The sequence below is a fragment of the Myotis yumanensis genome, unplaced genomic scaffold, assembly GCF_028538775.1.
Source record: "Myotis yumanensis isolate MYYU_CA2020_CCGP unplaced genomic scaffold, mMyoYum1.0.hap1 SCAF_21, whole genome shotgun sequence".
NCBI lineage: Eukaryota > Metazoa > Chordata > Mammalia > Chiroptera > Vespertilionidae > Myotis > Myotis yumanensis.
Genome location: NW_027223772.1, coordinates 4,460,508 through 4,488,098, shown reverse-complemented (window position 1 = coordinate 4,488,098; position 27,591 = coordinate 4,460,508). Strand labels below are relative to the sequence as shown.

At 37.7% G+C, this 27,591-nt stretch overlaps 1 protein-coding gene and 1 long non-coding RNA gene across 6 annotated transcripts in view; one reads left to right on the top strand and one right to left on the bottom strand.

Moving 5' to 3' along the window:
- Positions 1–26,654, top strand: part of LINGO2 (leucine rich repeat and Ig domain containing 2) — a 1,208,426-nt gene extending 1,181,772 nt beyond the window's left edge. For all 4 annotated transcript variants that reach the window (XM_070400858.1, XM_070400856.1, XM_070400857.1 and 1 more), the window contains one exon: positions 22,287–26,654. In XM_070400858.1, coding sequence (XP_070256959.1) covers positions 22,322–24,142 — 1,821 coding nt within the window. In that variant the 5' untranslated portion in view covers positions 22,287–22,321 and the 3' untranslated portion in view covers positions 24,143–26,654. The remainder of the gene's footprint in view (positions 1–22,286) is intronic.
- LOC138998845 (uncharacterized) lies at positions 10,237–23,222 on the bottom strand. 2 transcript variants are annotated; one of them, XR_011469272.1, is made up of 5 exons: positions 22,254–23,222; positions 19,549–19,626; positions 13,002–13,147; positions 11,182–11,239; positions 10,237–10,342 (listed from the first exon to the last, which is right to left on the bottom strand). It is a non-coding gene; the product is annotated as an uncharacterized lncRNA (long non-coding RNA). The 2 variants fall into 2 exon arrangements; XR_011469273.1 differs by lacking the exon at positions 22,254–23,222 and adding an exon at positions 21,777–22,168.
- Positions 26,655–27,591: the final 937 nt, after the last annotated feature.

The following is a 27,591-nucleotide window of genomic DNA, read 5'->3' as shown; positions in this document are numbered from 1 at the left end:
CGGGCACAGGTGGGAGGGTGTCACTTAGGATTCCAGCTCAGGACAGGCCCTTTCCTGAATCCCCACCATGGCAGCTTGGGACCCTCATCCTCTCAGGTCCAGAAAGGACAAAGCCAACTGTCTTTTCCAAGTTCTCTACTGTGTGTGTCCAAAGCAGTTGTGAGCGGTGTGTAAGTCATCATATACCAATTGCAGCGAAAGTGTGGAATTGGTGAATAATTGACCACATTAGTGAGCGGAGTGAATCAATTACTCTCCACATAATGGCATCATTTTTACTTACTCATAAGTCTATTTGTGCTCTTGAGTAAAGGGGAAAAGGAAGGAGTTACTTCCACACATATTATGTATGTCATGGCCCCACCCTCTGGGAATGCACCGCACAGCCGTACTACACGCTGTCTTCAAGGACGCCTAGCGTCCCTTTTCAGAACTTCAGTCCCACAGAAGCTGCATCTGGAGACCTGAGGCTGGGCCGCATGGTGTCCCCCTTCCATCCAGTGTGCCTTCCGGGGCAGTAACTGACCTTTCCCATGGATGACTGCTCTCTAAATGCCTCAGAGCTCCCCTCGCACAGCTAGCTCTTTGAGTCAGGGAGGGAGTCTCACCTGCTCTGAGGTATGACTTCCTTAGAATAGTCTCCAATCTACACTGGGGTGGTCTACTGTTCACCCGAGTCAGAATCGCCTGAGAGTCCTACTGAAAAATGAAGACCCTTGGGCACTTCCTGAACCTAATAAATCATAGTTACACCCCTCCCTGCTCTGAGAAGGATTCCTGGATGCACTAAAATTGGAGACCTCCATGCTGTCGGTTAACACAGTTCTGTCGGGTGGTGTTCAAGGCAGTGTGGATAGAAGCGAGGGAATGAGAGCTCTGGTTAATTGAGGAGGAGCATTCCAGGTAGAAAAATTGTTCTGATTTCTTCTCACAGCCTCAGTGCCATTCCATACGTAATACCCAGACATTGACTGGCATGAAAAACACAGGAAAGCCTTTTATCCTTAAACTGGCCGAACTGGTGAAAAGATCTGGGGTTGGCGGTGAGGTGAGTCCAAGTCACAAGGTTTCCATCACTGTACATGTCAGTGAGTGTCATCCCAACCCTGCACTGGGAGGCAGACAGAGGCTGTTTGAGGATGTTTAGGATTTTTGAGAGGACAGAGAAAGGAGGATTGCCTTAAGGAGGGGAACTTTCTCTTGTTTGACAAACTTGCAGAAGGTCTGTCTTTCTTGTGGCTCAGGTTTCCCAAACGTTGCTGTTCTCATCAGACAATTTTATCTAATTAACATCTATTTTTCACTTCTTTATGCAGTAATCAGCATTCAATTACCGGAACCCAGCTGCTGATGCTAAAAAGTACTGAAAAAATAAATTCATACATTAAATCCTTAGATGCCCTCACAATCTCCTAAATCAAGATAAAGGAGTTTAATTCCTTAACTCCCTTCTCTTTCTTTCTCTCCTTTTTAAAAGTATATTTTTATTGACTTCTGAGGGATAGGGAGAGGGATAGAGAGAGATAGAAACATCAGTGATGAGAAAGTATCATCAATCGGCTGCCATCTACATGCCCCCTACTGGGGATCAAGCCCACACCCTAGCATATGCCCTGACCAGGAATCGAACCATGACCCCCTGGTTCATAGGTCGTAGCTCAACCACTGAGCCTTGCCAGTTGGTCTTCCCCCTCTTTCTTTTATCTACATTCCTTCATTCCCTTTTTATAGATCCTTTTGTGACTTTGGTTCCATTCCAGAACCTATTATTAAGGCCATATGAAAAGGGTCAAAGAAAAGAATAAAAACAACCATGAGCAATAATAGAAGTTTCCATCTAAGGATAGTAAGAGACTTACACATTTACATATTGAATTTTTTTATTTGGTTTTAAGGAATCAAACTAATGTTGAAGAGCATTTTATTTAAAGTTAATATTCATGTATCTATTTGCTACAAAGAATTTTATCCTCCGGAGGAAAACTGTTGTCATCACTTTGCACATTCTTTGTGTTAGCTTTATGAGATATGGTCATTGAGATCCTTCCCAAAAGACCTTGCAAACTAACTCAACTAATGCTTAATTAAATGGCTAATTGTTTTGGTAATGATTCATTTTTAAAAGGTCAAATGTTTAATTCTGTCAAATTACTTTCCATGTGCAGTATGTACATTTTATAACAATTTGGCCGCCATAAGTCTTTGTTTGAATAAGAGGAGGGGAAGGGAAGAGAGAGAAAGAAAGGAAGGAGGTGGAAAAGAAAGAGAAGACGGAGAGAGGGAGGACAAAAGGAAGAAAAGAAAGGAAAATGGAGGAAGGACGGAAGAGAAAGATAGATTGTGGCTTTTTATGACTGATGTGAAAAATGTGGTGTAGATCTAGAACTTGGGGTGTGACTGCTATTTTAAGTCTAAAGAGAGGAGTGGAGAGCCAGGATTTGCTTAGGGCTTGCTTCCTATATGCCAACTATTTTATGTAATTCAGCTCATTAAAAAATGTTAAATAGTTGGAAGATATAAAATCCTTGACATTAAGAAACTGAGGCTCCCTGAGTTTACATGTCATGATTAACAGAGTTATTACCAGTTGCAAGATCAGACATTAGAGCCAGATATGATCATCCAAAATGTCCTGTTCTCTTTCCATGTTATCCATGGTTGTGCTTCTGTTTCCATAGCATACCATCATGTCTATGATTTCTCTTTTTTTAACTTGTCTTCGGTCACAGTTGACATACGTTATCTTAGCTTAGTGAGTAGACATCTGTATAACTTAGGAGGTGATCACCCTGATAGGTCTAGTACTGACCTAGCACCACACATAGTTATTACAATATTATTGATTATAGTCCCTATGCTGCACTTTATATTCCCATGGATTTTTATAACTGCCAATTTTTAGTTCTTAATTCCTTTCACCTTTTTCACCCATTCTCCAACCCCCCCTCCCATCTGGCAACCATCAATTTATTCTCTGTATCTATGAGTTAACTTCTGTGTTATTTGTTCATTGTGTTTTGTACATTCCACATGTTAAGTGAAATCAAGTGGTATTTATCTTTCTCTGTCTGACACTTCACTTAGCCTAATAGCCTCTAGGTCCACCCATGTTGCCACAAATGGTAAAATTTCATTCTTTTTTATGACTGAGTAATATTCCATTGTATGTGTGTACTCCCTCTTTATCCATTTATCTATTAATGAACACTTCAGTTGATGTAAATAATGCTGTAATAAACATAGGAGTGCATATATCTTTTCAAATTAGTGTTTTGGATTCCTTCAGATAAATATCCAGAAGTGGAATTGCTGGGTCACATGGTAGCTCTGTGTGTAATTTTTTGAGGAACCTCCAAACTGTTTTCCACAGTGGCTGCACCAATTTCAATCCCACTAACAGTGCAGGAGGGCTTCCTTTTTTCCACATCCTCACCAACATTTGTTAATTTGTTGATAATAGCCATTCTGACACGTGTGAGGTGATATATCATTGTGATTTCAATTTGCATTTCCATGATGATTTGTGATGTTGAGCATCTTTTCATAGGTCTCTTGGCCATCTGTACATCCTTTTGGGTGAAATGTCTATTCAGGTCCTCTGCTCATTTTTATATTGGATTTTTTGTTTTTGGAGGGATAAGTTATATGAGTTCCTTACATATTTGGGGTATTAACGCCTTATCGGATGTATCATTTTCTAATATTTCCTCTCATTCAGTAGTCTGTCTTTTTGTTTTCTTGATGGTTTCCTTAGTTTGGTGTAGTCCCCTTTGTTTATTTTTTCTTTTGTTTTCCTCACTGGAGGATACATATACAAATAACATTGCTCAGAGTAATGCCAGAGAGTTACTGCTTATGCTTTCTTCTAGGAGTTTTATGGTTCAAGTCTTACATTGAGTCTCATTCATTTTGGGTTTATTTTTGTAGTACATGGTGTAAGAAAATGCTCTAGTTCCATTTTTTTGCAGGTATCTGCCCAGTTTTCCCAGCATCATTTACTGAAGAGACTGTCTTTATGCCACTGTATATTCTTGCCTTCCCTGACATGTATTAGTTGACCCTATAGATATGGGTTTATTTCTGGGCTTTCTATTCTGTTTCATTGAGCTATGTGTCTGTTTTTATGCCAGTACCACGCTGTTTTGATTACTATAACCTTGTAGTATATTTTGATGTCAGGTAGCATGATGCATCCACCTTTCTTCTTTCTCAAGAATGCTTTGGTGAATTTTGCAATTCCATATAAATTTTAGGATTATTTTTTCTAGTTCTGAGAATTCCTTTGGTATTTTGATAGGGATTTTATTGAATTTATAGATTGCTTTGGGTAGTATGGGCATTTTAATGATGTTAATTCTTCCAACCAATAAGCATGGTAAATCCTGCCATTTATTTCCGTCTTCTTCAATTTCTTATAGTTTGCTGTGTATAGGTCTTTTACATTCTTAGTAAATTTATTCCTAGGTATTTTATTCTTTTTGATGTAATTAGAAATGGGATTTTTTTAAAAATTATATTTCTTGACAATTGGTTGCTGACTCCAAGTCTTTGAACATGAACTCAGCTTCCAATTATTACATCGCTAACATGAAAATAGCACAGTCCACTGTAGAAGAGTTCTTACACTGAAGTTCATAACAAGGATTAAGTCAAAGGCAATATATTTCCCCTGGGGTTACTAGAATTCATAAGCATCACTCTTCCACAGCAAAAACAGAACCCCCAAATCAATGTTTTACTTGAGGTTAAAATGCAACACCTTACTGTTAGTCCTCTGGCTATCAAGATAACAAAACTCCCAAAAGGCACGAGAATCTGCTCAATTCTGGCTCCAGACCTCTTGCTTGATGTCAATTTTCCCCTAAAACTAGATTAATCAATTACCATAAAATAAATATATTTTTCATCAGATTTACATTGAAAGCACTCAATTAATTTTAAAACCAGCATCCAGGGGAATAGTTTTAACAGAACCTGTGAACCCAGGGATAACACCAGCCTATGAGTGTCACTAAGAAATTCTTTATGCTCCCAGGATAGTGGCCATATATCCTGCTTTGCCTGGGATGGTCAAGCTTTTCACTTGTTGCCCAAAATTATTTTACAGAGTGTACCCACCCTTCACAGAAGTGTTCGAGTTTGCATGGTATATTCTATGGTCACTCCAATTAGAGAACACCTAGATCACCAGAGCAGGCACAAAGGTACCTCCGTCCCATCTTGGGTTTTGCTATGCTGAGAGCATGCAATGTCAATACATTGGAAGACTTAGATAAAGCTAAAAACCAATACATTATATAATAAGTTCTGCCTGTATAATTTATAAAATATGTTGAGAGATAGCACTTCTTTGTTTCTCTGCTATGGCAGATCTGGATTTTTGCAAAGAATGGGCAGAGGAAGCGTAAGTAGGCTGTGGAGTCAATGACAGACCTGGGTTAGAATCCTAACCCTGCCACTTACTACGTGAGTGGCCTTGATCTAGTTGCTTGGCTCTTCCTATGCCTTAATTGCATATTCTGATGAGGGGGTAGAAATGCTACCACCTACCACCCAGGGTTATTTTCGCCAGAGTAACTAAGGCTATAGAGCCAGACAGGCCTTAGTTTAAGTCTGGTGGTTGACAGAGGGGAGGGGCGTTAGAGGCCGGGTGAAGGGATTAAGTAGTACAAATTGGTAGTTACAAGAGTCATGGGGATATAACGTACAGCACTGGGAATATAGTCAGTAATACTGTGAAAACTATATATGATGTCAAGTGGACATTGGAAATATCAGGGGGAACACTTTGTAAAGTATAAAATTGTCTTATCACTATGCTTGTTCACCAGAAACTAACACAAAATAATATTGAATGTCAGCTGCAATTAAAAAATAACATTTAAATTTTAAAAAATAAAGACTTTTGTTTAAATCACACCTCTATCACCTCTACGCTGCATGACCTTGTACAAGTAAGTTTAACCTAGAGACAGTTTCCCCATCCGTAAATGGTAACAAGAACAATTCCTACCTCAAAAGAGGTTGATTGAGGACTTTATAATGTAATGCATATAAAGCAAGCATGCCATAAATCTTTTATTATTCTAAAATACAATATTGGGAGACATTTAATAAGGCCCAGACATAATTTATATCTGAAATGTAGTTAATATTGCCTTTATTTCTGGTCACACATTATAAGTTACCTATAGGACTAGTTGAAATTACAGTTTTCTTATCTGAAAACCTAACAGCTTTCACCTGGTTTTAAATACTTGGAAGGTTTCACATAAGCATAATGTGTGAATTATACCCCTGAAGTTGCTGAGTTAAGACTTCAAATGACATTGCTTCCTATAAAATGAAGTTAGAATTGCCAGAATCAGTTCTTTATGTAAGCTGTTTCTCACCTTCATGTTTAGTCGTGAAAAATCTCAATTTGCTGAGCCATTTATTGGTGTGTTTTTTCAAGACAATTATCCAAATGAGGATAATTAGCATGTATATTGCATGAAGGTAAACATAACATTTAAAATAATGTGATTCCCTATAATTCCAGAACTATTTACCAAAATACAAATAAACTGGCATATACAGGAGTGGACAAAAATAGTTTTACAGTTGTGAGCATGCAAAACAGTTTAATCTTGTATTTTTTTTATTATTTTTTCCATATTAACAATTGTAAACATACTTTTACCCACCCCTGTATATACAAGCTTCCCTAGTGTGTATGTATGTACTAGTATACGATATATAAAATGCGTGTGTGTGTGTATATATATATATATATAGTTGTGTGTGTGTGTGTGTGTATATATATATATATATATATATATATATATATATATATATATGGTGTCTCCAAAGAATGTCTGCACACACTTAGAATAATTGTAAGGGCAGTGTTTATTAAAATACATTTCATTTTCAAACTTGAGCTGTTTTGAGGGGACACATAGGTACCAACTCAAACTCACACACATACATGAATATATATATATATATATATATATATATATATATATACACACACATACACACATATACAGTTATCAGCCCTATGTATATATATATTCAACTGAAAGAAATAAACCATGAAATTGAAATTAGGATTTGAATTATCTGTACCCTTATTAGAAATTACTCAATTGAAAGAAGACTGTATATGAATACTCTCTCTGCAGGGGTTGATGTCAAGCAGTAAGATGAAAGAGTTGCTGAAACTGCATTGAGAGGAGAGTGCTGGGGGAAGAAGCTGGAAGTGGTAGCATGCCGAGTGTAGTGGAGAGGCTTCTGTGCAAGTCCCCGTTCCAGCATTTGTTAGATAGTTGACTGGTTCTGTCTTGTTGCTCTGATGGAATTCTGATAAGTGATCAGAAGTGAAAGGTCCATTATATCAGTCTTTTATCTTCCCCAAAGTGTGGGATCCATTCCAGTGCGATACTCTGATTTTAGGAGGTACAAATTATTCATTCAGTTACACTGAAAAAAAAAAATGAAGATAAAGCTATTCCTTTTCCAGTTTACTGCCAACCTCTGATTGCAACGAGGAGAAAGACTTGGTTTTAACACTGCTTTAATCCTAGCCATTTTCCCAAATGGAGAACAGGTCTCTGGTTCAGAGCCTTGGGAGGTGAGCATTTTTAGCCAGAACATAACATTGCATATATTTTTAAATTACTTTTCATTCTGATTTTTACTTTTTCAGAGTATTTAGGTTTTAAAAATGAAGTTGATTTTAAAATAATAATAGCTCAGGTGATACACAGATTCAACAAAAGTCATGACTGGTATCAAATGGCTGGCATTTGGAAACTGCTATTATTACTTACGTATAAAGGATCACCACCTTTTTGCTTGAGGTGCTGTGTTGAGCGAGAGCACTGTTCTCCACCTTCCTTCTGCAGGACACAAATTGGCATTAAAAAGCACATTCTCATATGAAAAGAGCTACCGCACCTATCAGATGGCTGAGGCTGATGTGTAGTTGCCTTTCTAGCACCCATGACTTGAGCCCTCCCTTTCCCATTGACTGACACTTCGCTTGTGGACTGGAGGCACCACAGCTGAGACCTGCTATTCCAAAATGGCGCGTGGGTACCAACTCAAAGAGCGTGGATTCTAGTAGAGCAGATAAGACATGTGCATCGATAGCATATGGTAGAGAATAGTAAGGTAGTGATAAAGCTCTATCATATTCACAGGGGAAATAGAAATAGTATCCATAAAGGGGACTTGCCTTCTGCCATATCTTGGTAAAATGACAAATTAAATGAAAGATATGGCAGATCATGTCTGCATATTAGTTATCCACAAGGACAGAGGTTTGTGTGATTGAACATATTTTTATATTCTTTTTTCCCCAAAATGAGGGTAGTATAATGTGCATTGAAAACATTTTTTAAAAAATGAACCAAAAAAAAGGACTGATAGAATAAATACACACTACTTATAGCACAATTTAACATATTGATGTATTTTTACAGTCTTTTGTTTGATGTGGATGGTTATTTTTCACTTAATATTCATAATAGATGATACAAATGTATTTTAAAATTGCAATACTTGCATCCCTTCTCCTTTAGAACCATTGGCTTATTCTCTATATCTATGGCTCTGTTTATTTTATTTATTCACTTATTTTAGATTCCACATAAAAGTGAGCTCATATGATATTTGTCTTTCTCTGATTTATTTCATGTAACATGTAATACCCTCTAGGTGCATCCATGTTGTTGAAAATGGCAAAATTTCATTTTTTTATTGCTGAATATTATTCCATCATATCTATGTACCACAACATTTTTACCCATTCATCTACTGATGGACATTTAGGTTGCTCCCATATTTTAGCTATTACTAGTTACACTGCAATGAACATAGGTGCGCATATATCTTTTTGAGTAACTGTTTTAGTTTCCTTTAAATACCCAGGATATAGAATTGCTGGATCATATGGCAGCTCAATTTTAAATTTTTTGAGGAATCTTCATACTGTTTCCCATAGTTTCTACACTAATTTACAATTCCACCAATGGTGTATGAGAGTTCCCTTTTCTTCACATCCCCAGCAGCACTATTTGTTGATTTATTAATGATAACCATCCTTACAGGAGTGAGGTGTGTCTATTCTGGTCCTCTGCCCATTTTTTAATCAGATTGTTATTTTGGTGTTAAGTTGTATGAATTCTGTATTTGGATATTAACCACTTATCAGATGTTCATTTGTGAATTTCTTCTCCCATTCAGTAACTTGTCTTTTCATTTTAATATTTTCCTTCATTGTGCAAAGGCTTTTTTGTTAAATGTAGTCTCATTTGTTTACTTTTTCTTTTGTTTCCATCCCTTGAGAAATATCCAAAAAGATATTACTAAGAGTGTTGTCAAAGAATTTACTTCCTGTGTTTTCCTGTTTCCTCCTAGGGGGTTTATCATTGAAGGTCTAACATTTAAGTCTCCATTTTAAGCTTATTTTGTAAATGCTATAAAAATAGGTACAAATTTATACCTTACTTTTTTCATGTAAAATTTTTCTGAGTTATTAAATATCTCATAATCATAATTTAAATTCCTACATAATAGTTTAAGGGGATGAGTCACAGATAATGCAATTATTTCTCCATGTTAGACATTGCTTTTTGCACTCAAGTTTGGGAACATATTAACTATATTAATATGTTCCCAAACTCTGTCCAGTAAACAAGTTAATTGTTAATTATCCTATATAATAAAAGGGTGATATGCACTGACCACCAGGGGGCAGACGCTCAATGCAGAAGCTGCCCCCGGTGATAAGTGCACTCCGAGGGGGGAGCACCACTCATCCAGGCTGACTGCTGGTGAGCACAGTGGCAGCAGCGCTAACAATGTCCAACTGCCAGTTTAGGCCCACTCCCCACGGGAAGCAGACCTAAGCCATCAGACATCCCCAAGTGCTCCCAAACTGCAAAAGGGTGCAGGATGGGCTGAGGGACCACACACACATACACACACACACACACACAGTGCACGGATGTCATGCACTGGGCCTCTAGTATTATAATTATACTAGAGGCCCTTTGCAGGAAGATTCCTACAAGAATAGGGCTTCCTCAGGCCTATTCCTGCAAGAATAGGGCTTCCTGAGACCAGAGCGAAGCAGCGGAGAAGGGATCGAAGCCCACTAAGGTGGGCTTCGATCCCTTCTCCGCTGCCTCGCTCCCTCCCTTCACCGCTTCACCCTCAGCTCCCTCCCGTGTCCACTACCTCAGCTCCGCTTCTGTCTCTGCTGCCTTGGCTCCATTCCCTTCTCCGCCGCTTGGCTCCTTTCTGCAGTGCTTGGCTTCCTTCTATACTGTCTTCAGTCTTTGCTGGGTGCCTGTGTAAGCAAATTAACTGCCATGTTTGTTGGGTTAATTTGTATACTCTTCTGATTGGCTGGTGGGCATAGCAAAGGTACAGTCAATTAGCATCTTTGTCTTTTATTAGTGTAGATTAATATAATTCACTTATTTACTGGACAGAGTTTTCCTACTAGATTATAAAGTGCCTTTACTCATTTCTATGTCCCCAGCTTTCTTCTTTGATAGTTTCCCACTCTTTCATGGAGGGAATTCAAGCAATTAGTTTGTAGCCATTACTTTCTAAAAATAAGGGAAAGTCCCCAAATATCTTCTAAAGTTAGAGGCTGAAATCTGTTACGAGTGTCTTGGGATGTAAAGAATTACAAGTTCTTGCTTAGACTAATCCAGAGCCTCCTTACAACCTATCCCTAGGGTGAACTACATCAGGAGGTTTTATTTGTTACATCCTGTAAAACACTGCATGTTGCCTTCATTTTCTTGTCTAAAAAGTAGCTAAAAAATGATAAAAATTTATATCACCTAGCCATCTAATAATGACTGAGTATGAATTAAGAACAGGCACATAAATGGGAACTTTAGGTGCAATTCTCTATCTAGCAAAGATGGAGAATTAGTTACATCAATAAATGCTAAAGTTGAAGCATTTTGTGGCAAGCTATTATGGTGTTTATTTCTATAACATGTAAAATAAAAAGCTGAATGTAAAATTGCATCTGTAATATTTTAGATAACTTTTCTAGATGCCTAAACCTTTATGGAATAACATAAATAATACAAGCTTAAATAGATCCATAATAATAGATATTTAATATCAATTTATGTTTATTTTGGCAGAGAAAACCTGAATACTTACCAAACCAGCTTTCTCTTCTTCATAGGCCCATAGGTGTGCCCTCATGACTGAGTTCTGGCTGATAAATATGAGCAGAAATTATGAGTGCTCTTGTCAGGTCTGATTCATGAAAAACTCCTGCCCATAATCCTTTTTGTCTTTCTCCATGTGGAATGGAAAGGACTCTAATGATCTAGAAGAGGGAGAAGCTGCAAAATACATAGGCAGCAAAGACAAGAATAGGCACAAGTCCCTCCGTTTTCATGGAGCAGAACTAATAAACTACTGATTTAAGCCACTGAGATTTCAGGCTTTATCTGTTACAAAAGCTGGCAGAAATTTCTATCTGTTCCTTTCCAGAGTCGTCCAGATGGGATTTAAAACAGCTATCTTGTCTGAGCAGCTTTAAATAAGAAAGAAGCTAAAATGTCTAGGTGCCTTCAGCACCAAGTAATTAAAACCAGGTAATCTCCTGAGAGACTCATTCAGGCATCCCCACACTTCAAAGAGTCCAGTTTGCTTAGAACAGTAGATAAAATGGAGGAATCTGAAGGCGAAACTACTTAACAGAATTCTCCTTCATTTGATCTTACTTTCCCAAGGAAAACTTACTAATCTTATGAAAGAGAAGAGGTGGTTTTCTGTGCTCACACTTTTCACCTGGGTGGGTCTTGAGGACTGAACAACAATTACCAAAACAGGAAGATTATTTTTTGTTATGTTTCTCACTTTGGAGTGAACAACCAATTTCAAAATCTTATTAACAGGAATGTTTGCCCTGAGTTATGGTTACCTCAAGTTTTCTCCTTTGTACTATGAGATATTTAACAGACCTTACTATCTACCCAGACAGACTAACCCAGTGCCTCCAAGTTACCTAGGAGGTGACTACATCAGGAAAGGTTTTTAGTACTTCCTTCAACTAAGAGATTTGATGTCCAAGAGATACCATTTGCAATATTATGTTTCTCTAAGATAATCAACATGTATAGAGCTCTGACTTTACATACATTTTTACATCTTATTCATTCTCAAAATAATCCTGTAGGTTAGTTACTATTATTCTCATTTTAGAGGTAAGAAAACTGAGAATAAGAGAGGGTTAAGATTTAAACACATTTATATTGTTGCATATCTATGCTCTTATCCAGTTACATTATACTGCCTTCCAGATTTGGAGCATTGAATATCACATTTGTGAGGCCATCAGCATCTTATGCTAACTATCCTTTAAGTAATCATATTAATTTCAAAGAGACATCTCAAAGCTAGACAAAACTACTTTCCTGTTTAAAAGGTTGAAGTATAATAGGCATACTCATGTCCAAGTATTTCCATATAGGCCAAAGGAGACCCAAAACTGTAGGACAGCAAATAATTTGCATTTCAAAGAGATCAAAATAAACACAAGAACAGAGGGCTCTCCAGTTCCAGGAAAGATTAAACAGAAACTATTAATGAATGACTTAGGACAAGCTTTGATAATTGCTTAATAGTCCCTTGAATACAAAATAAACTCCATGTTTTGAAATAGATACAGTCCAGGGGAAAGCTTATTTGGAACCATGAAAAAGATACCAAAGCATAGACCAGGAGGAAGATGAGGAAATTTTAGGTTCTTCTCTATATTTAAAAGGATGCACTACTATAAAAATTGTGGAGTTTTTTTAAAAATAGTTACATTTGCTATCTATTTGAGATGAGATGTATTCATGATAATGTATAAGAAAGGATGAGATAAGTACAGGGTAAAGGTTTGGGCTCTGCCTTTGAAGTAAAAAAAAACACACACACAAAAAACCCACATAGAAATATTGGCTCCATTACTGACACAGGCTAACCTTAGAAAAATGACTCAACAGGCAAGAAGAGTGCTTCCCCCTTCTCCTGAAGACAAGTGCTTCACCAGGACGTGTGGAATCTTTCAGAGTCTTCCGCTCTAGTCAAGGGCACATCATGACTTCTGTGTGGCTTCTTCCTGGAAAACCTAGAGAACAAACATTAGGCTAGTTAGCCTGTTTTGTGGTAAAGGAAGTTGCTGTTGTATTACGACTATTCTGCCCTGACAAAGGTTTCCTGGGCAATGAGTGCTCCCCATGACAAATGAGGGCAGCATGCATGCAAGAGCCAGTAAGGGTTATCAAAGGTCCTTTCCATAATCTCCCCTTGAGGGGCCTCAGCAAATATTAGCTGGAAGTGAATATTCCGGGAATAACTACTCAACAAACCAGAACAGAGAACTACCAGATCAAGGGAACTACCAATGAGACATCCCTTGATTGTGGGTCCCAAAGAGCCCCAGAAATTGCCCCATACAAGGAATAAGTTTTAAAATCTGCCATTCCCAGAGAACACTAAGTTATCTATGACAGTTCTAGTTTAAATAAAACTTTTCTGGTCTCCTTACCTCTCCTCAATAAATTATAAAGGGACAATAGAGGGGGGGGGCGGTGGTTAAGATCCTATTTAACTACATCTATGACTCCTGCTTATTCAACTTGTTGTATGACCAATTTATGGCAATTTCACTGCATTAAAATACATGAAGAGCTAATTTCATACAGATAGACTCTAGCATTATCTATATAGGCTTCTAACTAGATGATAATTGCAAGCATTTAATAGTCTCTCCAAGAAACTAGAAATCAAAATGCCATCTTCAGGTATTTACAGAAGTGCTAATCTGCATATGGTTAATTAAGAGTTATCTATGGTGGTAGATAACTGCTTACCTATCTGCATAAGCCACTTAGTCATTTTATCATTGTATTTGTAAGTTTTGTTTTAAAAATAATTTCACAATAATATAAAACCTATTGGGTGCTCTCCAAATCTGGTTTCATGTTGGCTATTTCCACCTTAAATGTTCTTCAAGTTGAGTCTTAAGATTGAAAGTTTCCATTCCCTCCTTACCAAAATGAGTAAAGCAAAAAGGATAAAAATACAATGCTTTGGAGGATTACTTGGAATCACATAGAAAGATAAACTTTATTCTGTAGAAAAACAGTTCAAATCTAATGTTTCCTGCCAGGTAGGGGATTTTGCGGTTCAATCTCAAGTTCATTGGGTCCTTCAATGAACCTAGTGACTCAAGACTTGCTCACACTAAAATGGATTTCTCTTAGTTTTCAAATGTTTTATGCAACTTTCACAACTCTTCATTATCTAACTTAGGCACAGACCAGTAATTCTGAGTTTACAGTTTAGACACCTGGAAGTTATAACCTCAGATGTATTTTAGACACCTTTATTCATTAACCCCTTGAGTGCCAACCAATATCCTAGGAACTATGCTAAAATTGCCAAGGCATTTTTGCTGATTTTACAGCAGTTTAGGAAAAAAATTATGAATCGCAAGTAAATGAAGTTACATATTCAAAAATTTAAGGAAACCTTTACTACATTTGTTTTCATCTTTGACATATATTGTTTGCTGATTTTATTATAAAATACTAGTAGAAAAAAATTTGAACAAAACATATAATGTTAAAATAGAGGGACACCCTTCTCCAATATCTTCCACAAAATTGTCATCTTTTTTTTTAATATATTTTTATTGATTTTCCACAGAGAGGAAGGGAGAGAGAGATAGAGAGTTAGAAACATCGATGAGAGAGAAACATCGACCAGCTGCCTCCTGCACATCTCCCACTGGGGATGTGCCCGCAACCCAGGTACATGCCCCCAACCGGAATCGAACCCAGGACCCCTCAGTCCACAGGCCAACGCTCCATCCACTGAGCCAAACCGGTTTCGGCCAAAATTGTCATCTTCACAGCAAGAATTGACATATTTAGCAATAACATCATCACTAATAAAAGCAGACTTAGAACTGGATGCCATTTTGAAGCCTTAGGGCTACAAAATCTGAGTAAACTTCATAAAATCGTAGTACCTGTAAAAAATTAGGCAGATAAATGCCAGTGGTCAATTTTAGAACTACAAACATTCGGCATCATAAGTAATCTGCACTTAGGTGCCATCTGTCAATAAAGAGTGAACTACTAGCCTCTAATAGTGACACTGCAGGAGGAGCGCGATAGCCCTCCGGGCACTTTTGGCGAAAGACAGGAGGAGCGCAATCACGCTCCCCGGCACTCTAGGGGTTAAATCATTTCTTTTACTTCTTCCCGCCTCATCACCCACCTCTCTCCATTTGAGAAATAACTTTACTGGGGGAAAAATACTAGATTTCTGTGCTATTCATTTATTGTTTTGCCCTTGTTCTGTTGCTATCAGAGAACTAAATTAATCATAGAATTCCCAGGCTAAGCAATTTATCATTATCTTATCCATCAAAGCAGTTGTTTCTCTTCTAAACTTTCTTTTTAAACAGCATACAACCATCTTCTCTTTCCTTTCGTGTGTTTTTTAAAACAGTGGCTGTCTGAAATTCTTCATTTCTCCTCCAGTCTAACAATCTATTTCTCTCTATCACTGTGTCACCCATTTGAGGACTTCCTTCTGCAGTGCCCCCCTACTCAGTCCCCAGAGGAAGTCTGTGTCTTTCTTTGGCACGCATTCTGTCTTACTGGATATTGCTTCGTTATCTCATAAAATTTTTAGAATGGCAGCTATTATTTATGTGCTAAGCATCTGAAATATACCACCTGTGATCTTTTCTGCTTTATTTTCACAAATCAACAGGAAATGATGAGAAATATTGATGGTGAATATTGATGTATTAGCCTACCCATGTCCCACAGCTACCAAATGTCAAACTCAGAATTTGAGCCAGGTACTTCTGAGTCCAAATGGTTGCTATTTTCTAGTCTTTCATATTCTTCTTTAAATCTGCTTCCTGAAGTTTTTGTCTGTGTTTCTTTCACTAATAGAATGGACTACAAATACCTCACTCACAAAAAGTATAAGTACGAAACTATCCAACTTCACATAGTAATCATTGTGCCTCCCTTTGATCAGAAGCGATGGAGAGTCCCTTGTCAGATCCCTCCAGATTGTAGTTTCCTGCTTTATTCTTAATGAAACGAAGTTCAACTTGTCAAACCTTGGTCACAGTTGGACATTATGAGAAAACTTTGATTGTACAACTTCTACTGACAGTGAAAGTTAAATGGAGTCAGCAGTTTGCCCTTCTGAACTAAAACTGAGATATATTTGTGCTGAGAATAATAAAGCACAACCTTCCTACACAGTTTCTAAACTACATCAAAGAACTATGATGAGATATGGCCCAAGTTTATCTACTTCTGCCTAGCTGAGACAGTAGTAGAATGGCAGAGGTATTCCAGATCCCCAGGGAGCCTGTCTGCTGCCTGCTTACTGGGTACTTATCCATTCTTCTTTGTAATCATCCTTCACTTTGACTGGAACCAAAATAACCAATTTTTTAAATATATTTTATTGATTTTTACAGAGAGGAAGGGAGAGAGATAGAGAGTTAGAAACATCGATGAGAGAGAAACATCGATCAGCCGTCCCCTCACATCTCCTACTGGGGATGTGCCCGCAACCCAGGTACATGCCCTTGACCGGAATCGAACCTGGGACCTTTCAGTCTGCAGGCTGATGCTCTATCCACTGAGCCAAACCAGTTTCGGCCAAAATAACCAATTTTAAGAGGAAAAAATAACACTAGATACTATCCAGCTAAGTTGAGCTTCCTTCTGGTTAAGTTGCAGCCATGATTGGATTAGATGCTGTCATTTCCATGTTAGACATACTCAGGGACAAATTAAGGGATTTATGCAAGAAAATAACCTTTCCTTAAACCATAACAAATAGGATGCCAGCTATCTTCCTTCCCTAACTAGTGATGTGTAGCTTGAACAAATACTGCCAGAAAAGACTTTTCATTCCAGTGGGATCTTTTAAAAATAGCTTCCTCTTCACCATCAATTTAAAATAAACTGAAATGCACAGTGTGTAATAAAACTTTTATATTGAATGTAGAGTCATATAATTGTAATAGGAAAAATAGGTTTCTCTGCCCTACCAAAGAAATACCAAAAAGTATTTGAAAAGTATTATTTTAAGAAGTATAAAATCATTAATCTTCCTAGGAACCCACACATCTTGGCCCAGTAATAGACAGATAGAAGGGAACCAGATATTCAAGATTTTGTTACTGCTACCAAAAAGTATTTGAAAAGTATTATTTTAAGAAGTATAAAATCATTAATCTTCCTAGGGAACCCACACATCTTGGCCCAGTAATAGACAGATAGAAGGGAACCAGATATTCAAGATTTTGTTACTGCTATTAAGCTTGCCATCTCAGTGAATGACCAGGTCCCATCCACTTGACAAAAAGCTCGAAATTGTCTTTGCCTCTTTCTCTCCTCACAGCCATTCCTTAACTAAAGCATTTCTATTCTGCTTCAAAACTTCTCTGGAATCTGTCCATTACCCAAGCCTACTTCTATATCCCTGATCGAGAGCACTTTTATTCTGGCTTGAATTAAAGCAACAGATTTCTGAGTTTCCAGCCTCATGTTTTTCTCTCCTGCAAGTCTATATTTTTATTTCCACAGTGAGATTAATCTTCCCAAAATGTAAATCTGATCATATCGCTCCTTTCATAAAACACTTTAATGGCTGGTCATTGCCCTCAGGATAAAGTGCAAACAGCTTATCACAGTTTACATACCCCTCATAAATCATTCCCCTAATTATCTTTTTAGCCTTTACGCTCTCCTGTTTTGCTCCAACCATTCTGGACTACTTTAATCCTCCCATCACAGCATGTTCCCCTAGATTTCCATGTCTTTGCACTTACTGTTCACTTTGCCTAGAACACACATCTCACTCCACCACGATTGAGAGGAGGGATAAATGGAAATATATTGCTGCAGGGCTACAATATATTTTCCTTGAAGCAATTTGTAACTTTTATTACAATCTACTTAATTAAAGATGTATACCATAATGCCTAGAGAAACATAAAAATAATGTAAGTAAATATATAGGAAATTAAAGGAGAAATTGAAATGTAATACTAAAAACATAATTGATTCAAATAATCTATAATAATAAAAGCATAATATGCAAATTGACCAAATGGCCGAACGACTGTCTGGACGAAGCCGGGGCTGTGAAGACCTACTCTTGCACGAATTTCGTGCACTGGGCCTCTAGTAAGACAATAAAGGAGGAAGAAAGGAATAAAAATATTCAAGAAACAAATAGACAACAAATAAGATGGCAAAATCAAGTGAAACTATATTAGTAATTATATTTAGTTTAAATGGACAAAGCAATCTTACAAAAGGCAGAGATTGTAAAGACCATCAGACTGATTCAGAAGCAAGAAGTAGCCACGCGCTGCATATAAGAGAAGCTCTTTACTACAAAGACAAATCTGTTGAAAGTAAAAGGATGGAAAAAGGTATACCATGAAAACATGAAGCTTAAGACAGCCAGAGTGGCTATCTCAATCATTCAAAATGACCTGAAGACAAGGAGTATTACCAGACACAGGATGGACTCTTTCCAGTGATAAAAGATCAATACATCAGAAGTTGATCATGTGCTTAAGTAGAGCTTCAAAATACATGAAACAAAAACCTACAACACTTAGGAAAATATAGACAAATTTACCTTCATAGTTGTAGATTTTAACAGGTATCTCTTAGTAGTTGATAGAATAACTTTGAAAAGGTTACTAAAGCCTTGGAACATCTGGACAACACAATCAACCATATTAATGCTTTTTACAGGCCAAACAGCACCCCAAACAGCAAATATATCTCTATTTAAAGTGCACATGGAATGGTCACCGAGATTGATTTCAGAAGATTGAAATTTTGCAGAGTATGTTCTCTGATCACAACAGAATTAAATTAGAAATTAAAAATAAAATTATAGAAAAGACTTAAATACTTGGAAATAAGGTAACTCAGTTCCCAAACCATCCATAATTCAAAAAAGAAAGCACAAATTAGAAAAATGTTTGGGCTAGAATAATTTTTAAAATATATATTAAAGTTTGTTAAATACATGGAGGATATTTATAGTTTTAAAAGCTTATACTAGAGAAAAAAAATCAATGATATAAGGTTCTGCCTTAGAAAAATAAATAAATAAAAAGAACAAACTAAACCCAGAAGAACCTGCACCAAACATCTATGTATTTGAGTTACATTATTTCCTTATGATACATTCCTAGGGGAAAAAAGGTTCATGAGATTTACTCACTTTTGGAGGTGATGGATATAATATTGCCTAAACCGTGTTGATGATTTCACAGATGTATGTTTATCTCCAAACTCAAGTTGCATGCATTAAATATGTACAGCATTTTATATGTCAATCATACCTCTATAAAGTGGTTACAACAAATTTTTAAAAATTAACAAGGACAAAAAGTGAATCAAAGAGATTAACATTTTTAACATTGATATATTTAAAGTCAATATATTAACTAACCTCATTGTTGTATCTGAAGCTCCAGAAGGTTGTACCAGTTTGTATTCCTTCTCTCAGTTCCTTCTGCTCTTGTTAATTCTGAGTAAAAATAATTATTGAACTTTGTCAATCTGACAGGCAACAATGATATACCCCTGTTGTTTAATTTGCATTTCTTTGCTTACTAGTGAAGTTTTTTATCTTCTTAGATATTAGCTGCTTTTAGTTTTTATTACATTCAGCTCTTTCCCTTATTATTAAGAGCTGTTTATTTAATACTGTCTTTAATCTATTATGAATCTAAAATGTATTTTTTAGTTCAGTTAGGTTGCCTTTGTGTATGTTGTTTATTTCCTCATCTGTTATTTTTTAAATGCATAAAATTGAACAGGTTTTTTTTTCATGATTTCTAGTTTAGTTATAGAAAATGCATTTCAACTCTATTATAAAATTATTAAGCTTTCTTCTTGTATTTTTATTCTAAATTTACTTGGAATTTATTTTAGTGAAGTTTATGTGCAACATTTTCCCACTCAATATCTAGCCAAGTATAGCCAATAATTTTATTTTTCTCACTGAATTAAAGTGCCACCTTTCACATACACTGACTTTTCAAATATATTTAGATATAATTCCTGGTATTTCTGTCTCATTCGCTGTATATTTTTGTATCACTATCATGCTGCTTTATTATTTATAGTTTTAGAAGTTATATTTAAATATCTTATAGGGTAAGTCTGTTTTTATTACCATTTTAATAGTTTCTAATTATTCTCATATTTATATTCTTCAAAATAAACTTTAGAATTTTTCAAGTCCAAAAAGTAATCTTTGTTAGATGTATATCTATCTAATATCAAATCTTTCTATTAAAATATATAGTATATCCTCATTTGGTAAGCTTTGATTAGTTCTGTGTATTTCTTAAGTTAATTCTAAGGAATTTGTGTGATTCTTCTCCCCAGAGATTCTGTGACTGGAATTATTTTTTACAATAATATTTTCTGTTTTATATAATGTGAAAAAAACAATTAAATTTTATAACATGTTGATTTACTTAATTCTCCTATTAGAATTTTTTTAATTAATTTTCTTTAGTTTTCAAGCAGACATTAATTTGATCTACAAACAATAGTTTTATCACATCTTTTTCAATAATTAGAACTCATATCCTATCTAATAATAGACAAACAGGGTAATTGACCGTACCTTCGCTACACCTCCCATTGGCTAATCAGTATGATATGCACATTAACCGCCAACAAAGATGGTGGTTAATTTGCATATGTAGGCTCCAAGCAGCGGAACGAAGACTGAAGGCGAGCCGAATCTGCAAAGATGGAAGATGGAAGGCGGCTCCGGCCGGAGCGAAGGCCTGGGTGCCGGGTGCTGGAGGAAAACCGGTGCCGGCAGCCAGGAAAAGGGAAGGCCTATTGCACAAATCTCTTCATGCAACAGGCCTCTAGTTCTCATATAATTGATTTTGCTAGCACTTTCTGTATCTTTACCTTGTTTCTACAATTTGGCAACATTTTTCTGGTTAGTTATTCACCATTCAGGTTGATCCTGGTTTTTATTTATGGACAATTTGTTTAGATGTAGAGAGATATACCTGCACATAGATAGAGACATATATGTAAACATTGTGATTGGAGACCTGTACTTTTATTAATTGTTCTTTTACAATTCAGGAGTAGACACTGAAGCTTATCAAATACTTTTTTATCTAAAAATATTGCTTTTGAGTTGTCACACCTAAGGTAAGGTGTTTATGGGTGAAGTGTACCCCGGGGACCTCGGGCTGAAAAGCACAGCTCAACAACACACCTCTTGTTACTCATGTCTAAGTATCTGCAGTTAAAGCAAACTCACTTCTGAGCTCATTTGATATCTCTTTGATTTCAGTTTACAGGTTCACTGGATTTGAACTTGAATATGAAAGAATGATAGCTCATTTATTATTTAAAAACACTTTTCTTAAAATGATGACTCTTCCCACTCTTCAGTATTGAACCTCAAAACTTAAGAAAACATTTTCATCATCATCCCTATGGTGGTGCCTTGTCCTGATGACAAACACAAAGAATACACAGAGATTTTGAGGATCTTTTTGTTTATCTCAAAAAAGGAAATCCTTTCATACATCAAAGTTACTGAATTCTGAAAGAAGTATACTTTCTAATTAAAAGTTCTTTTTTTTAAAGTTAAAGAACACATTCTATATGTAAAGGAAAGTCTCAAGCTCTTACCCAGGATGTAGACTTTGTTTTGTCTTTGACCCTGTGGCCTGGTGTTGTATGGAGCTTCTGTTGGCTTCTTTTCGAACACAGGACAACATCCCAAACAGGAGAGGTGCAGACACTGATTCACACTGAGCAGGTTTTCTCTTAGTCACTCCCTGCTTTAGTTGTTTGAGTTCAAAATAGAGCCTTTTATAAAATAGATGTGGTTTTGCCTCACAGTCTATGCAGGACAGTGTATAGTCTCTAATAGTTTTCAAACACTGTAATTGTCCCAACTGTAGGAAGCTACTATTACCACCATTACCTCCATGTTTTAGCCAAGAAAACCAGATTGCAGGGAGGTGAGAAGCTTACCCGAGATCATGCTGCTAATGTTGGAGGCTCTCAGATTTCAGTTCAGATCTACGTGATGCCAAACCCTGCGTCCTTTCCACTGTACTTCTGCCTTTTTGTTTCCCTTTACCTTTCCATGTGCTGACTCACCTTTTCTTTTCTCTTCTGCCGCTTCCCCTGCAGGCCCGTGACCAAGGCGTAGACTAAGAGGTGGAGTCATGCTTCACCCGGCCATATCATGTTGGCAGCCGTTCCTGGGTCTGGCTGTGGTGTTCATCTTCATGGGGTCCACCATCGGCTGCCCTGCTCGCTGTGAGTGCTCCGCCCAGAACAAATCTGTTAGCTGCCACAGGAGGCGACTGATAGCCATCCCAGAGGGCATCCCCATCGAGACCAAAATCTTGGACCTCAGCAAGAACAGACTGAAAAGCATCAACCCTGAAGAATTCCTATCATATCCTCTCCTAGAGGAGATAGACCTGAGTGACAACATCATCGCCAATGTGGAGCCAGGAGCATTTAACAATCTCTTCAACCTGCGTTCCCTCCGCCTGAAAGGCAATCGCCTGAAGTTGGTCCCCCTGGGGGTATTCACGGGGCTGTCCAACCTCACCAAGCTCGACATCAGTGAGAATAAGATTGTCATCTTACTGGACTACATGTTCCAGGATCTGCATAACCTGAAGTCTCTGGAGGTGGGGGACAATGATCTGGTTTATATATCACACAGGGCCTTCAGTGGGCTGCTTAGCTTGGAGCAGCTCACCCTGGAGAAGTGCAACCTCACAGCGGTACCGACAGAAGCCCTCTCCCACCTCCACAGCCTCGTGAGCCTGCATCTGAAGCATCTCAATATCAACACTATGCCTGTGTATGCCTTTAAAAGATTGTTCCACCTGAAGCACCTGGAGATTGACTATTGGCCTTTACTGGATATGATGCCTGCCAATAGCCTCTATGGTCTCAACCTCACCTCTCTCTCGATCACCAATACCAACCTGTCCACCGTGCCCTTCCTGGCCTTTAAACACCTGGTCTACCTGACCCACCTTAACCTCTCCTACAACCCCATCAGCACTATCGAAGCAGGGATGTTCTCTGACCTGATCCGCCTTCAAGAGCTTCACATAGTGGGGGCCCAGCTCCGTACCATTGAGCCACACTCCTTCCAAGGGCTCCGCTTCCTTCGCGTGCTCAATGTGTCTCAGAACCTACTGGAAACTTTGGAAGAGAATGCCTTCTCTTCCCCTAGGGCTTTGGAGGTCCTGAGCATTAACAACAACCCCCTGGCCTGTGACTGCCGCCTCCTCTGGATCCTGCAGCGGCACCCCACCCTGCAGTTTGGCGGCCAGCAGCCCATGTGTGCTGGCCCAGACACCATCCGTGAGCGGTCCTTCCAGGATTTCCACAGCACTGCCCTCTCTTTTTACTTTACCTGCAAAAAACCCAAAATCCGTGAGAAGAAGTTGCAGCACCTGCTGGTGGAGGAAGGGCAGACGGTCCAGTTGGAATGCAGCGCGGACGGGGACCCGCAGCCTGTGATTGCCTGGGTGACGCCGCGAAGGCGTTTTATCACCGCCAAGTCCAATGGCAGAGCCACCGTGTTGGGTGACGGCACCTTGGAAATCCGCTTTGCCCAGGACCAAGACAGTGGGATGTACGTTTGCGTTGCCAGCAACGCTGCTGGGAACGACACCTACACAGCCTCCCTGACTGTGAAAGGATTCACTTCAGACCGCTTCCTTTATGCCAACAGGACCCCTATGTACATGACCGACTCCAATGACACCCTGTCCAACGGCACCAACGCCAATACCTTCTCCCTGGACCTGAAAACAATACTGGTGTCTACAGCCATGGGCTGTTTCACATTCCTGGGCGTGGTTTTATTTTGTTTTCTCCTCCTTTTTGTATGGAGCCGAGGGAAAGGCAAGCACAAAAACAGCATTGACCTTGAGTACGTGCCCCGAAAAAACAATGGTGCTGTTGTGGAAGGGGAGGTGGCTGGACCCAGGCGGTTCAACATGAAAATGATCTGAGGGTCTGCCACTCACACTTGTGTCTGTGTCCTTGTCCCTAACCAGCAGGACAACCTGGCGCAGTCAATTACTAGGTTGAAAGGCAGCTTAGTGCAGCTGCCCCTGTGTCAAAGCAGGGTCTGTGGAAGCAGGAGGACTGCTTAATGGAGACGCTCCACCTAGAGGCAGGCAGGCTGGTGTCCAAGCCCTTCACACAGTGGGATACTAATTGTTTGCATTGCAAATATTGGCATTCTGGGGATCTCAGTAAGGAACCTGAACCTTGGCTCATGCTCCTGGACGGTTATTCAACATTTTCTACCACTGCAGAAACAAAAGAAAAAATTAAGAGGAACAACCTACAATGTAGGATTTACATATTCAAAAGACACATTTGTCTAAAATATACTCTACCGAAAAATTTGTATCTATGATTATCCTTTATTAAGCCCTTGCATCATACCATATTGTTGGTTCGACACCACAAAGAAATCAATATATTCTTTACTCTTCCTTTTTTTTTTGAAACATATATGCTGTATATGTTTTAAAGCAATATGAATGAGAGGTTGTGCTTTCAGTTACTCACCACTATAGATCCAAGTGTGATTTCACCTTCCTTTACATCCAGATAACCCTGAGACCAGATCCCCGGAGTTGTGGGTGGAGATGTGTTGAAAGATGCATTTGTCTGATGTAGGGTGCCAAGAAATAGGACCCAAGGCAAAAACTGCTCAACTCTGTTAACTTCTGTTACTATAAATAAAGGCATGTGCCTAGTTTTGATACAGAATGGAATATTTTTTATACTTGTGATATCACACTGGACCAGTTTACTGTAACCAAGCCCTTGGTTTCTCCAGGAGCTGGTAGGCCACTAGTTGTACCTGTAAAATGAAGGTAGGTGGTAAGAATGAAAACAATCCGTTCAACAACAACTTGATATTTCTTCCATCAGTTGCTACTAATGGGTTAATAGGAAATGAAAGAGGGTATAATTATTATGTAGTATGCTCATGGGGTACTATTCACCTCATAACTAAGATCAAAAATTCAGATGTTCAAAAGCTCTCTGGATAAGTTCTTCTCAGATGCCAACACAAACCAGGGTGATCCATGCAAAACATGATGTTAATACAACTAAGAGGCCGCTTAAAACATGATATCTGTCTGAAGACTGAAGTGTTGCCAAAGGAAGCATCTAGCAGCTCTGATGTTGTCTATCCAAGTACTAGAGACAAAGTATTACTTTGAATGGGCAACTTCAGGGTTTCTCCCTGCTTCCTTACTAAGTAGATAATTGGTTTTTGTTTTGGAAATTATCCTGTGTAGACCAAGAGGAATCTGTCTTGTTTTTAAAGAAGTGAGGACAACAAGGTGGATTAAAAAGTGCTTACCAATTTTTCCCCTCTGACCCAAGGATATTGCCAATTCAATTTGTATTGATGATTGTTACTCAACGTTAAAATATTATAGTTTGTTTTTTAAATGGCATCATGCCATTGCCACCTGTGATCTGGTTCAAGTAAGATATAATTTGCTAAATGTTGAGTGAATGGATTTTCAAAACATATTCATATGATCTCAGAAAGCATTGGATATAGAGGGTATTTATGAAATATGATCTATTTAATAGCACAGAATAGAGAGGAAATTCCTACATTTTGTACATGTTGAGAGAGACCTGAAAATGAGCCCCCTTTTGGATAGCATATAAGCTGGAATACAAGGTTTGCTTCTTCACATAAGATTGGAGGTTTGACATTCAAAATCTGGCATTTGTTTCAATATTTAAAATCTTGAGTAACTTTAATAAAATTAAATTGCCCCAATAAAAAAGTGACAGGTCAAGAAATTGTCTTGCCAATTGGCTAAACCCATTCTCCCTTAATAAAGGGTGGAAAATGAGATAAAAATTGAAGACTTGCCTGTTTGTGTCATTTGTGATTTGACTAACCTGATGATTATCATAGATCTTTCAGAAATTAATTCTCCAATTGTGTAATTACCTCATTTTATCTAACAATACAAATCAAGATCTGTTGTAAATTCTAGAAAAATTCCAACTTCTGTGCAAAAGGAATGGGTCTTTCAAATTTAAAACAAACAAAAAGAGAACAAAGATAAAGAAGGTAAAGTAGAGAAATAGTCTATCTTAATTTTTCAGTATTGTGTGGAGCAAATACTTAACTAATTGTCCACTAACAAAGACAGAAACATTGACCCATTAATTAACGGGCTTTGTAATTTGTTTTCAGTCAAAATTGATTTTTTAAAAAATCACTTATGAAATTGGATTAAAGTGAATCCATCCTTGAAAAGATTTAGTTTTAAAAAACTTAGTTATTCTATTGGCAGAGGAGAAATTACACTCTCTCAGGGTTTCCATATTCTGGTCCATGGAAAAATAGTTACTAAGATATTAATAACCATTCTTCAAAAAAACAGTCCTATAAACTAAGTTGGAGAATGCTGCATTCTATAACCACCTCTTGGAAGTTCAAAATCTGTGTGAGCCTAATAAATATTCCAAAAATTCCTATAAATGAGATTTTTCTTTAATATTGTTTGTTTTGGGGTTTCTCTAACTTATTTCAGCATGGAGCACTTCTTTTCATGTTGTAACTTTTATCTGGAAAAACCAGTTCTGCAGAACCCACGTTGGTCAACATTAAACTAAAAAGTAGTACTCTTCTGAAATACTCCTAAACCCAATGTTCCAATGAAAGAAAAATTACTTATTTTAATTGTGCTCCAGTAGATTAAAAAAAGCATACTTCTTGTATAACTGATCTGATTATAAAAATGTACTGGCCAGATATTTCTAAGAGAACTTTCTGCATGCAGCATCATAATCATGGATTTATAGGTAATTGGTCATTTAATGTTCTACTCTCTCACGGTGGGTGCAGATCTTAGGTTCCTTTATACATCTGCAAAGCTCTCATCTTGGGCTCCACTGCCTGGAGTTCTGGGCTCTAGGATTCAGTTTCACAAAAGGAACTTCCCCTTCAGATTACCTCTTTGTAAGATCTAACTAGATCATGGCAGAGACTAACAGCTCAGACCAGCACATGGCCAAATTTTCCCATTAGGAGCCATCTCTGAGTCATCATCTTTCTAGAGGATTTGTCTCTTAAGAAGTTGTTTAGCCCAGCAGTTAGTACTTGGGCGACCAGTTCTTTGTCTGTGTATATTCAGCATTTCCAGAAAAGTATTTATTCTCTCTAGACATTCAATCTCTAGAAGGAAGAATTGCCTGATTAGAGCCCTGATGGTCCGAAACAATTGACCCATGTCCCAAAATGTCTGAAACCATGTTATTAGAGTATGATAACTCACCAAATGATTTGCTTATGTGTTGCTGGCAAGGGATTTCTCCTCTTGCATATTCTCATGTTACTCACTTCTTAAAACCTCTTTCATTTTCATTGTGTTTATGAGTTTTCCAAATATTCTCAAAGTTTGAA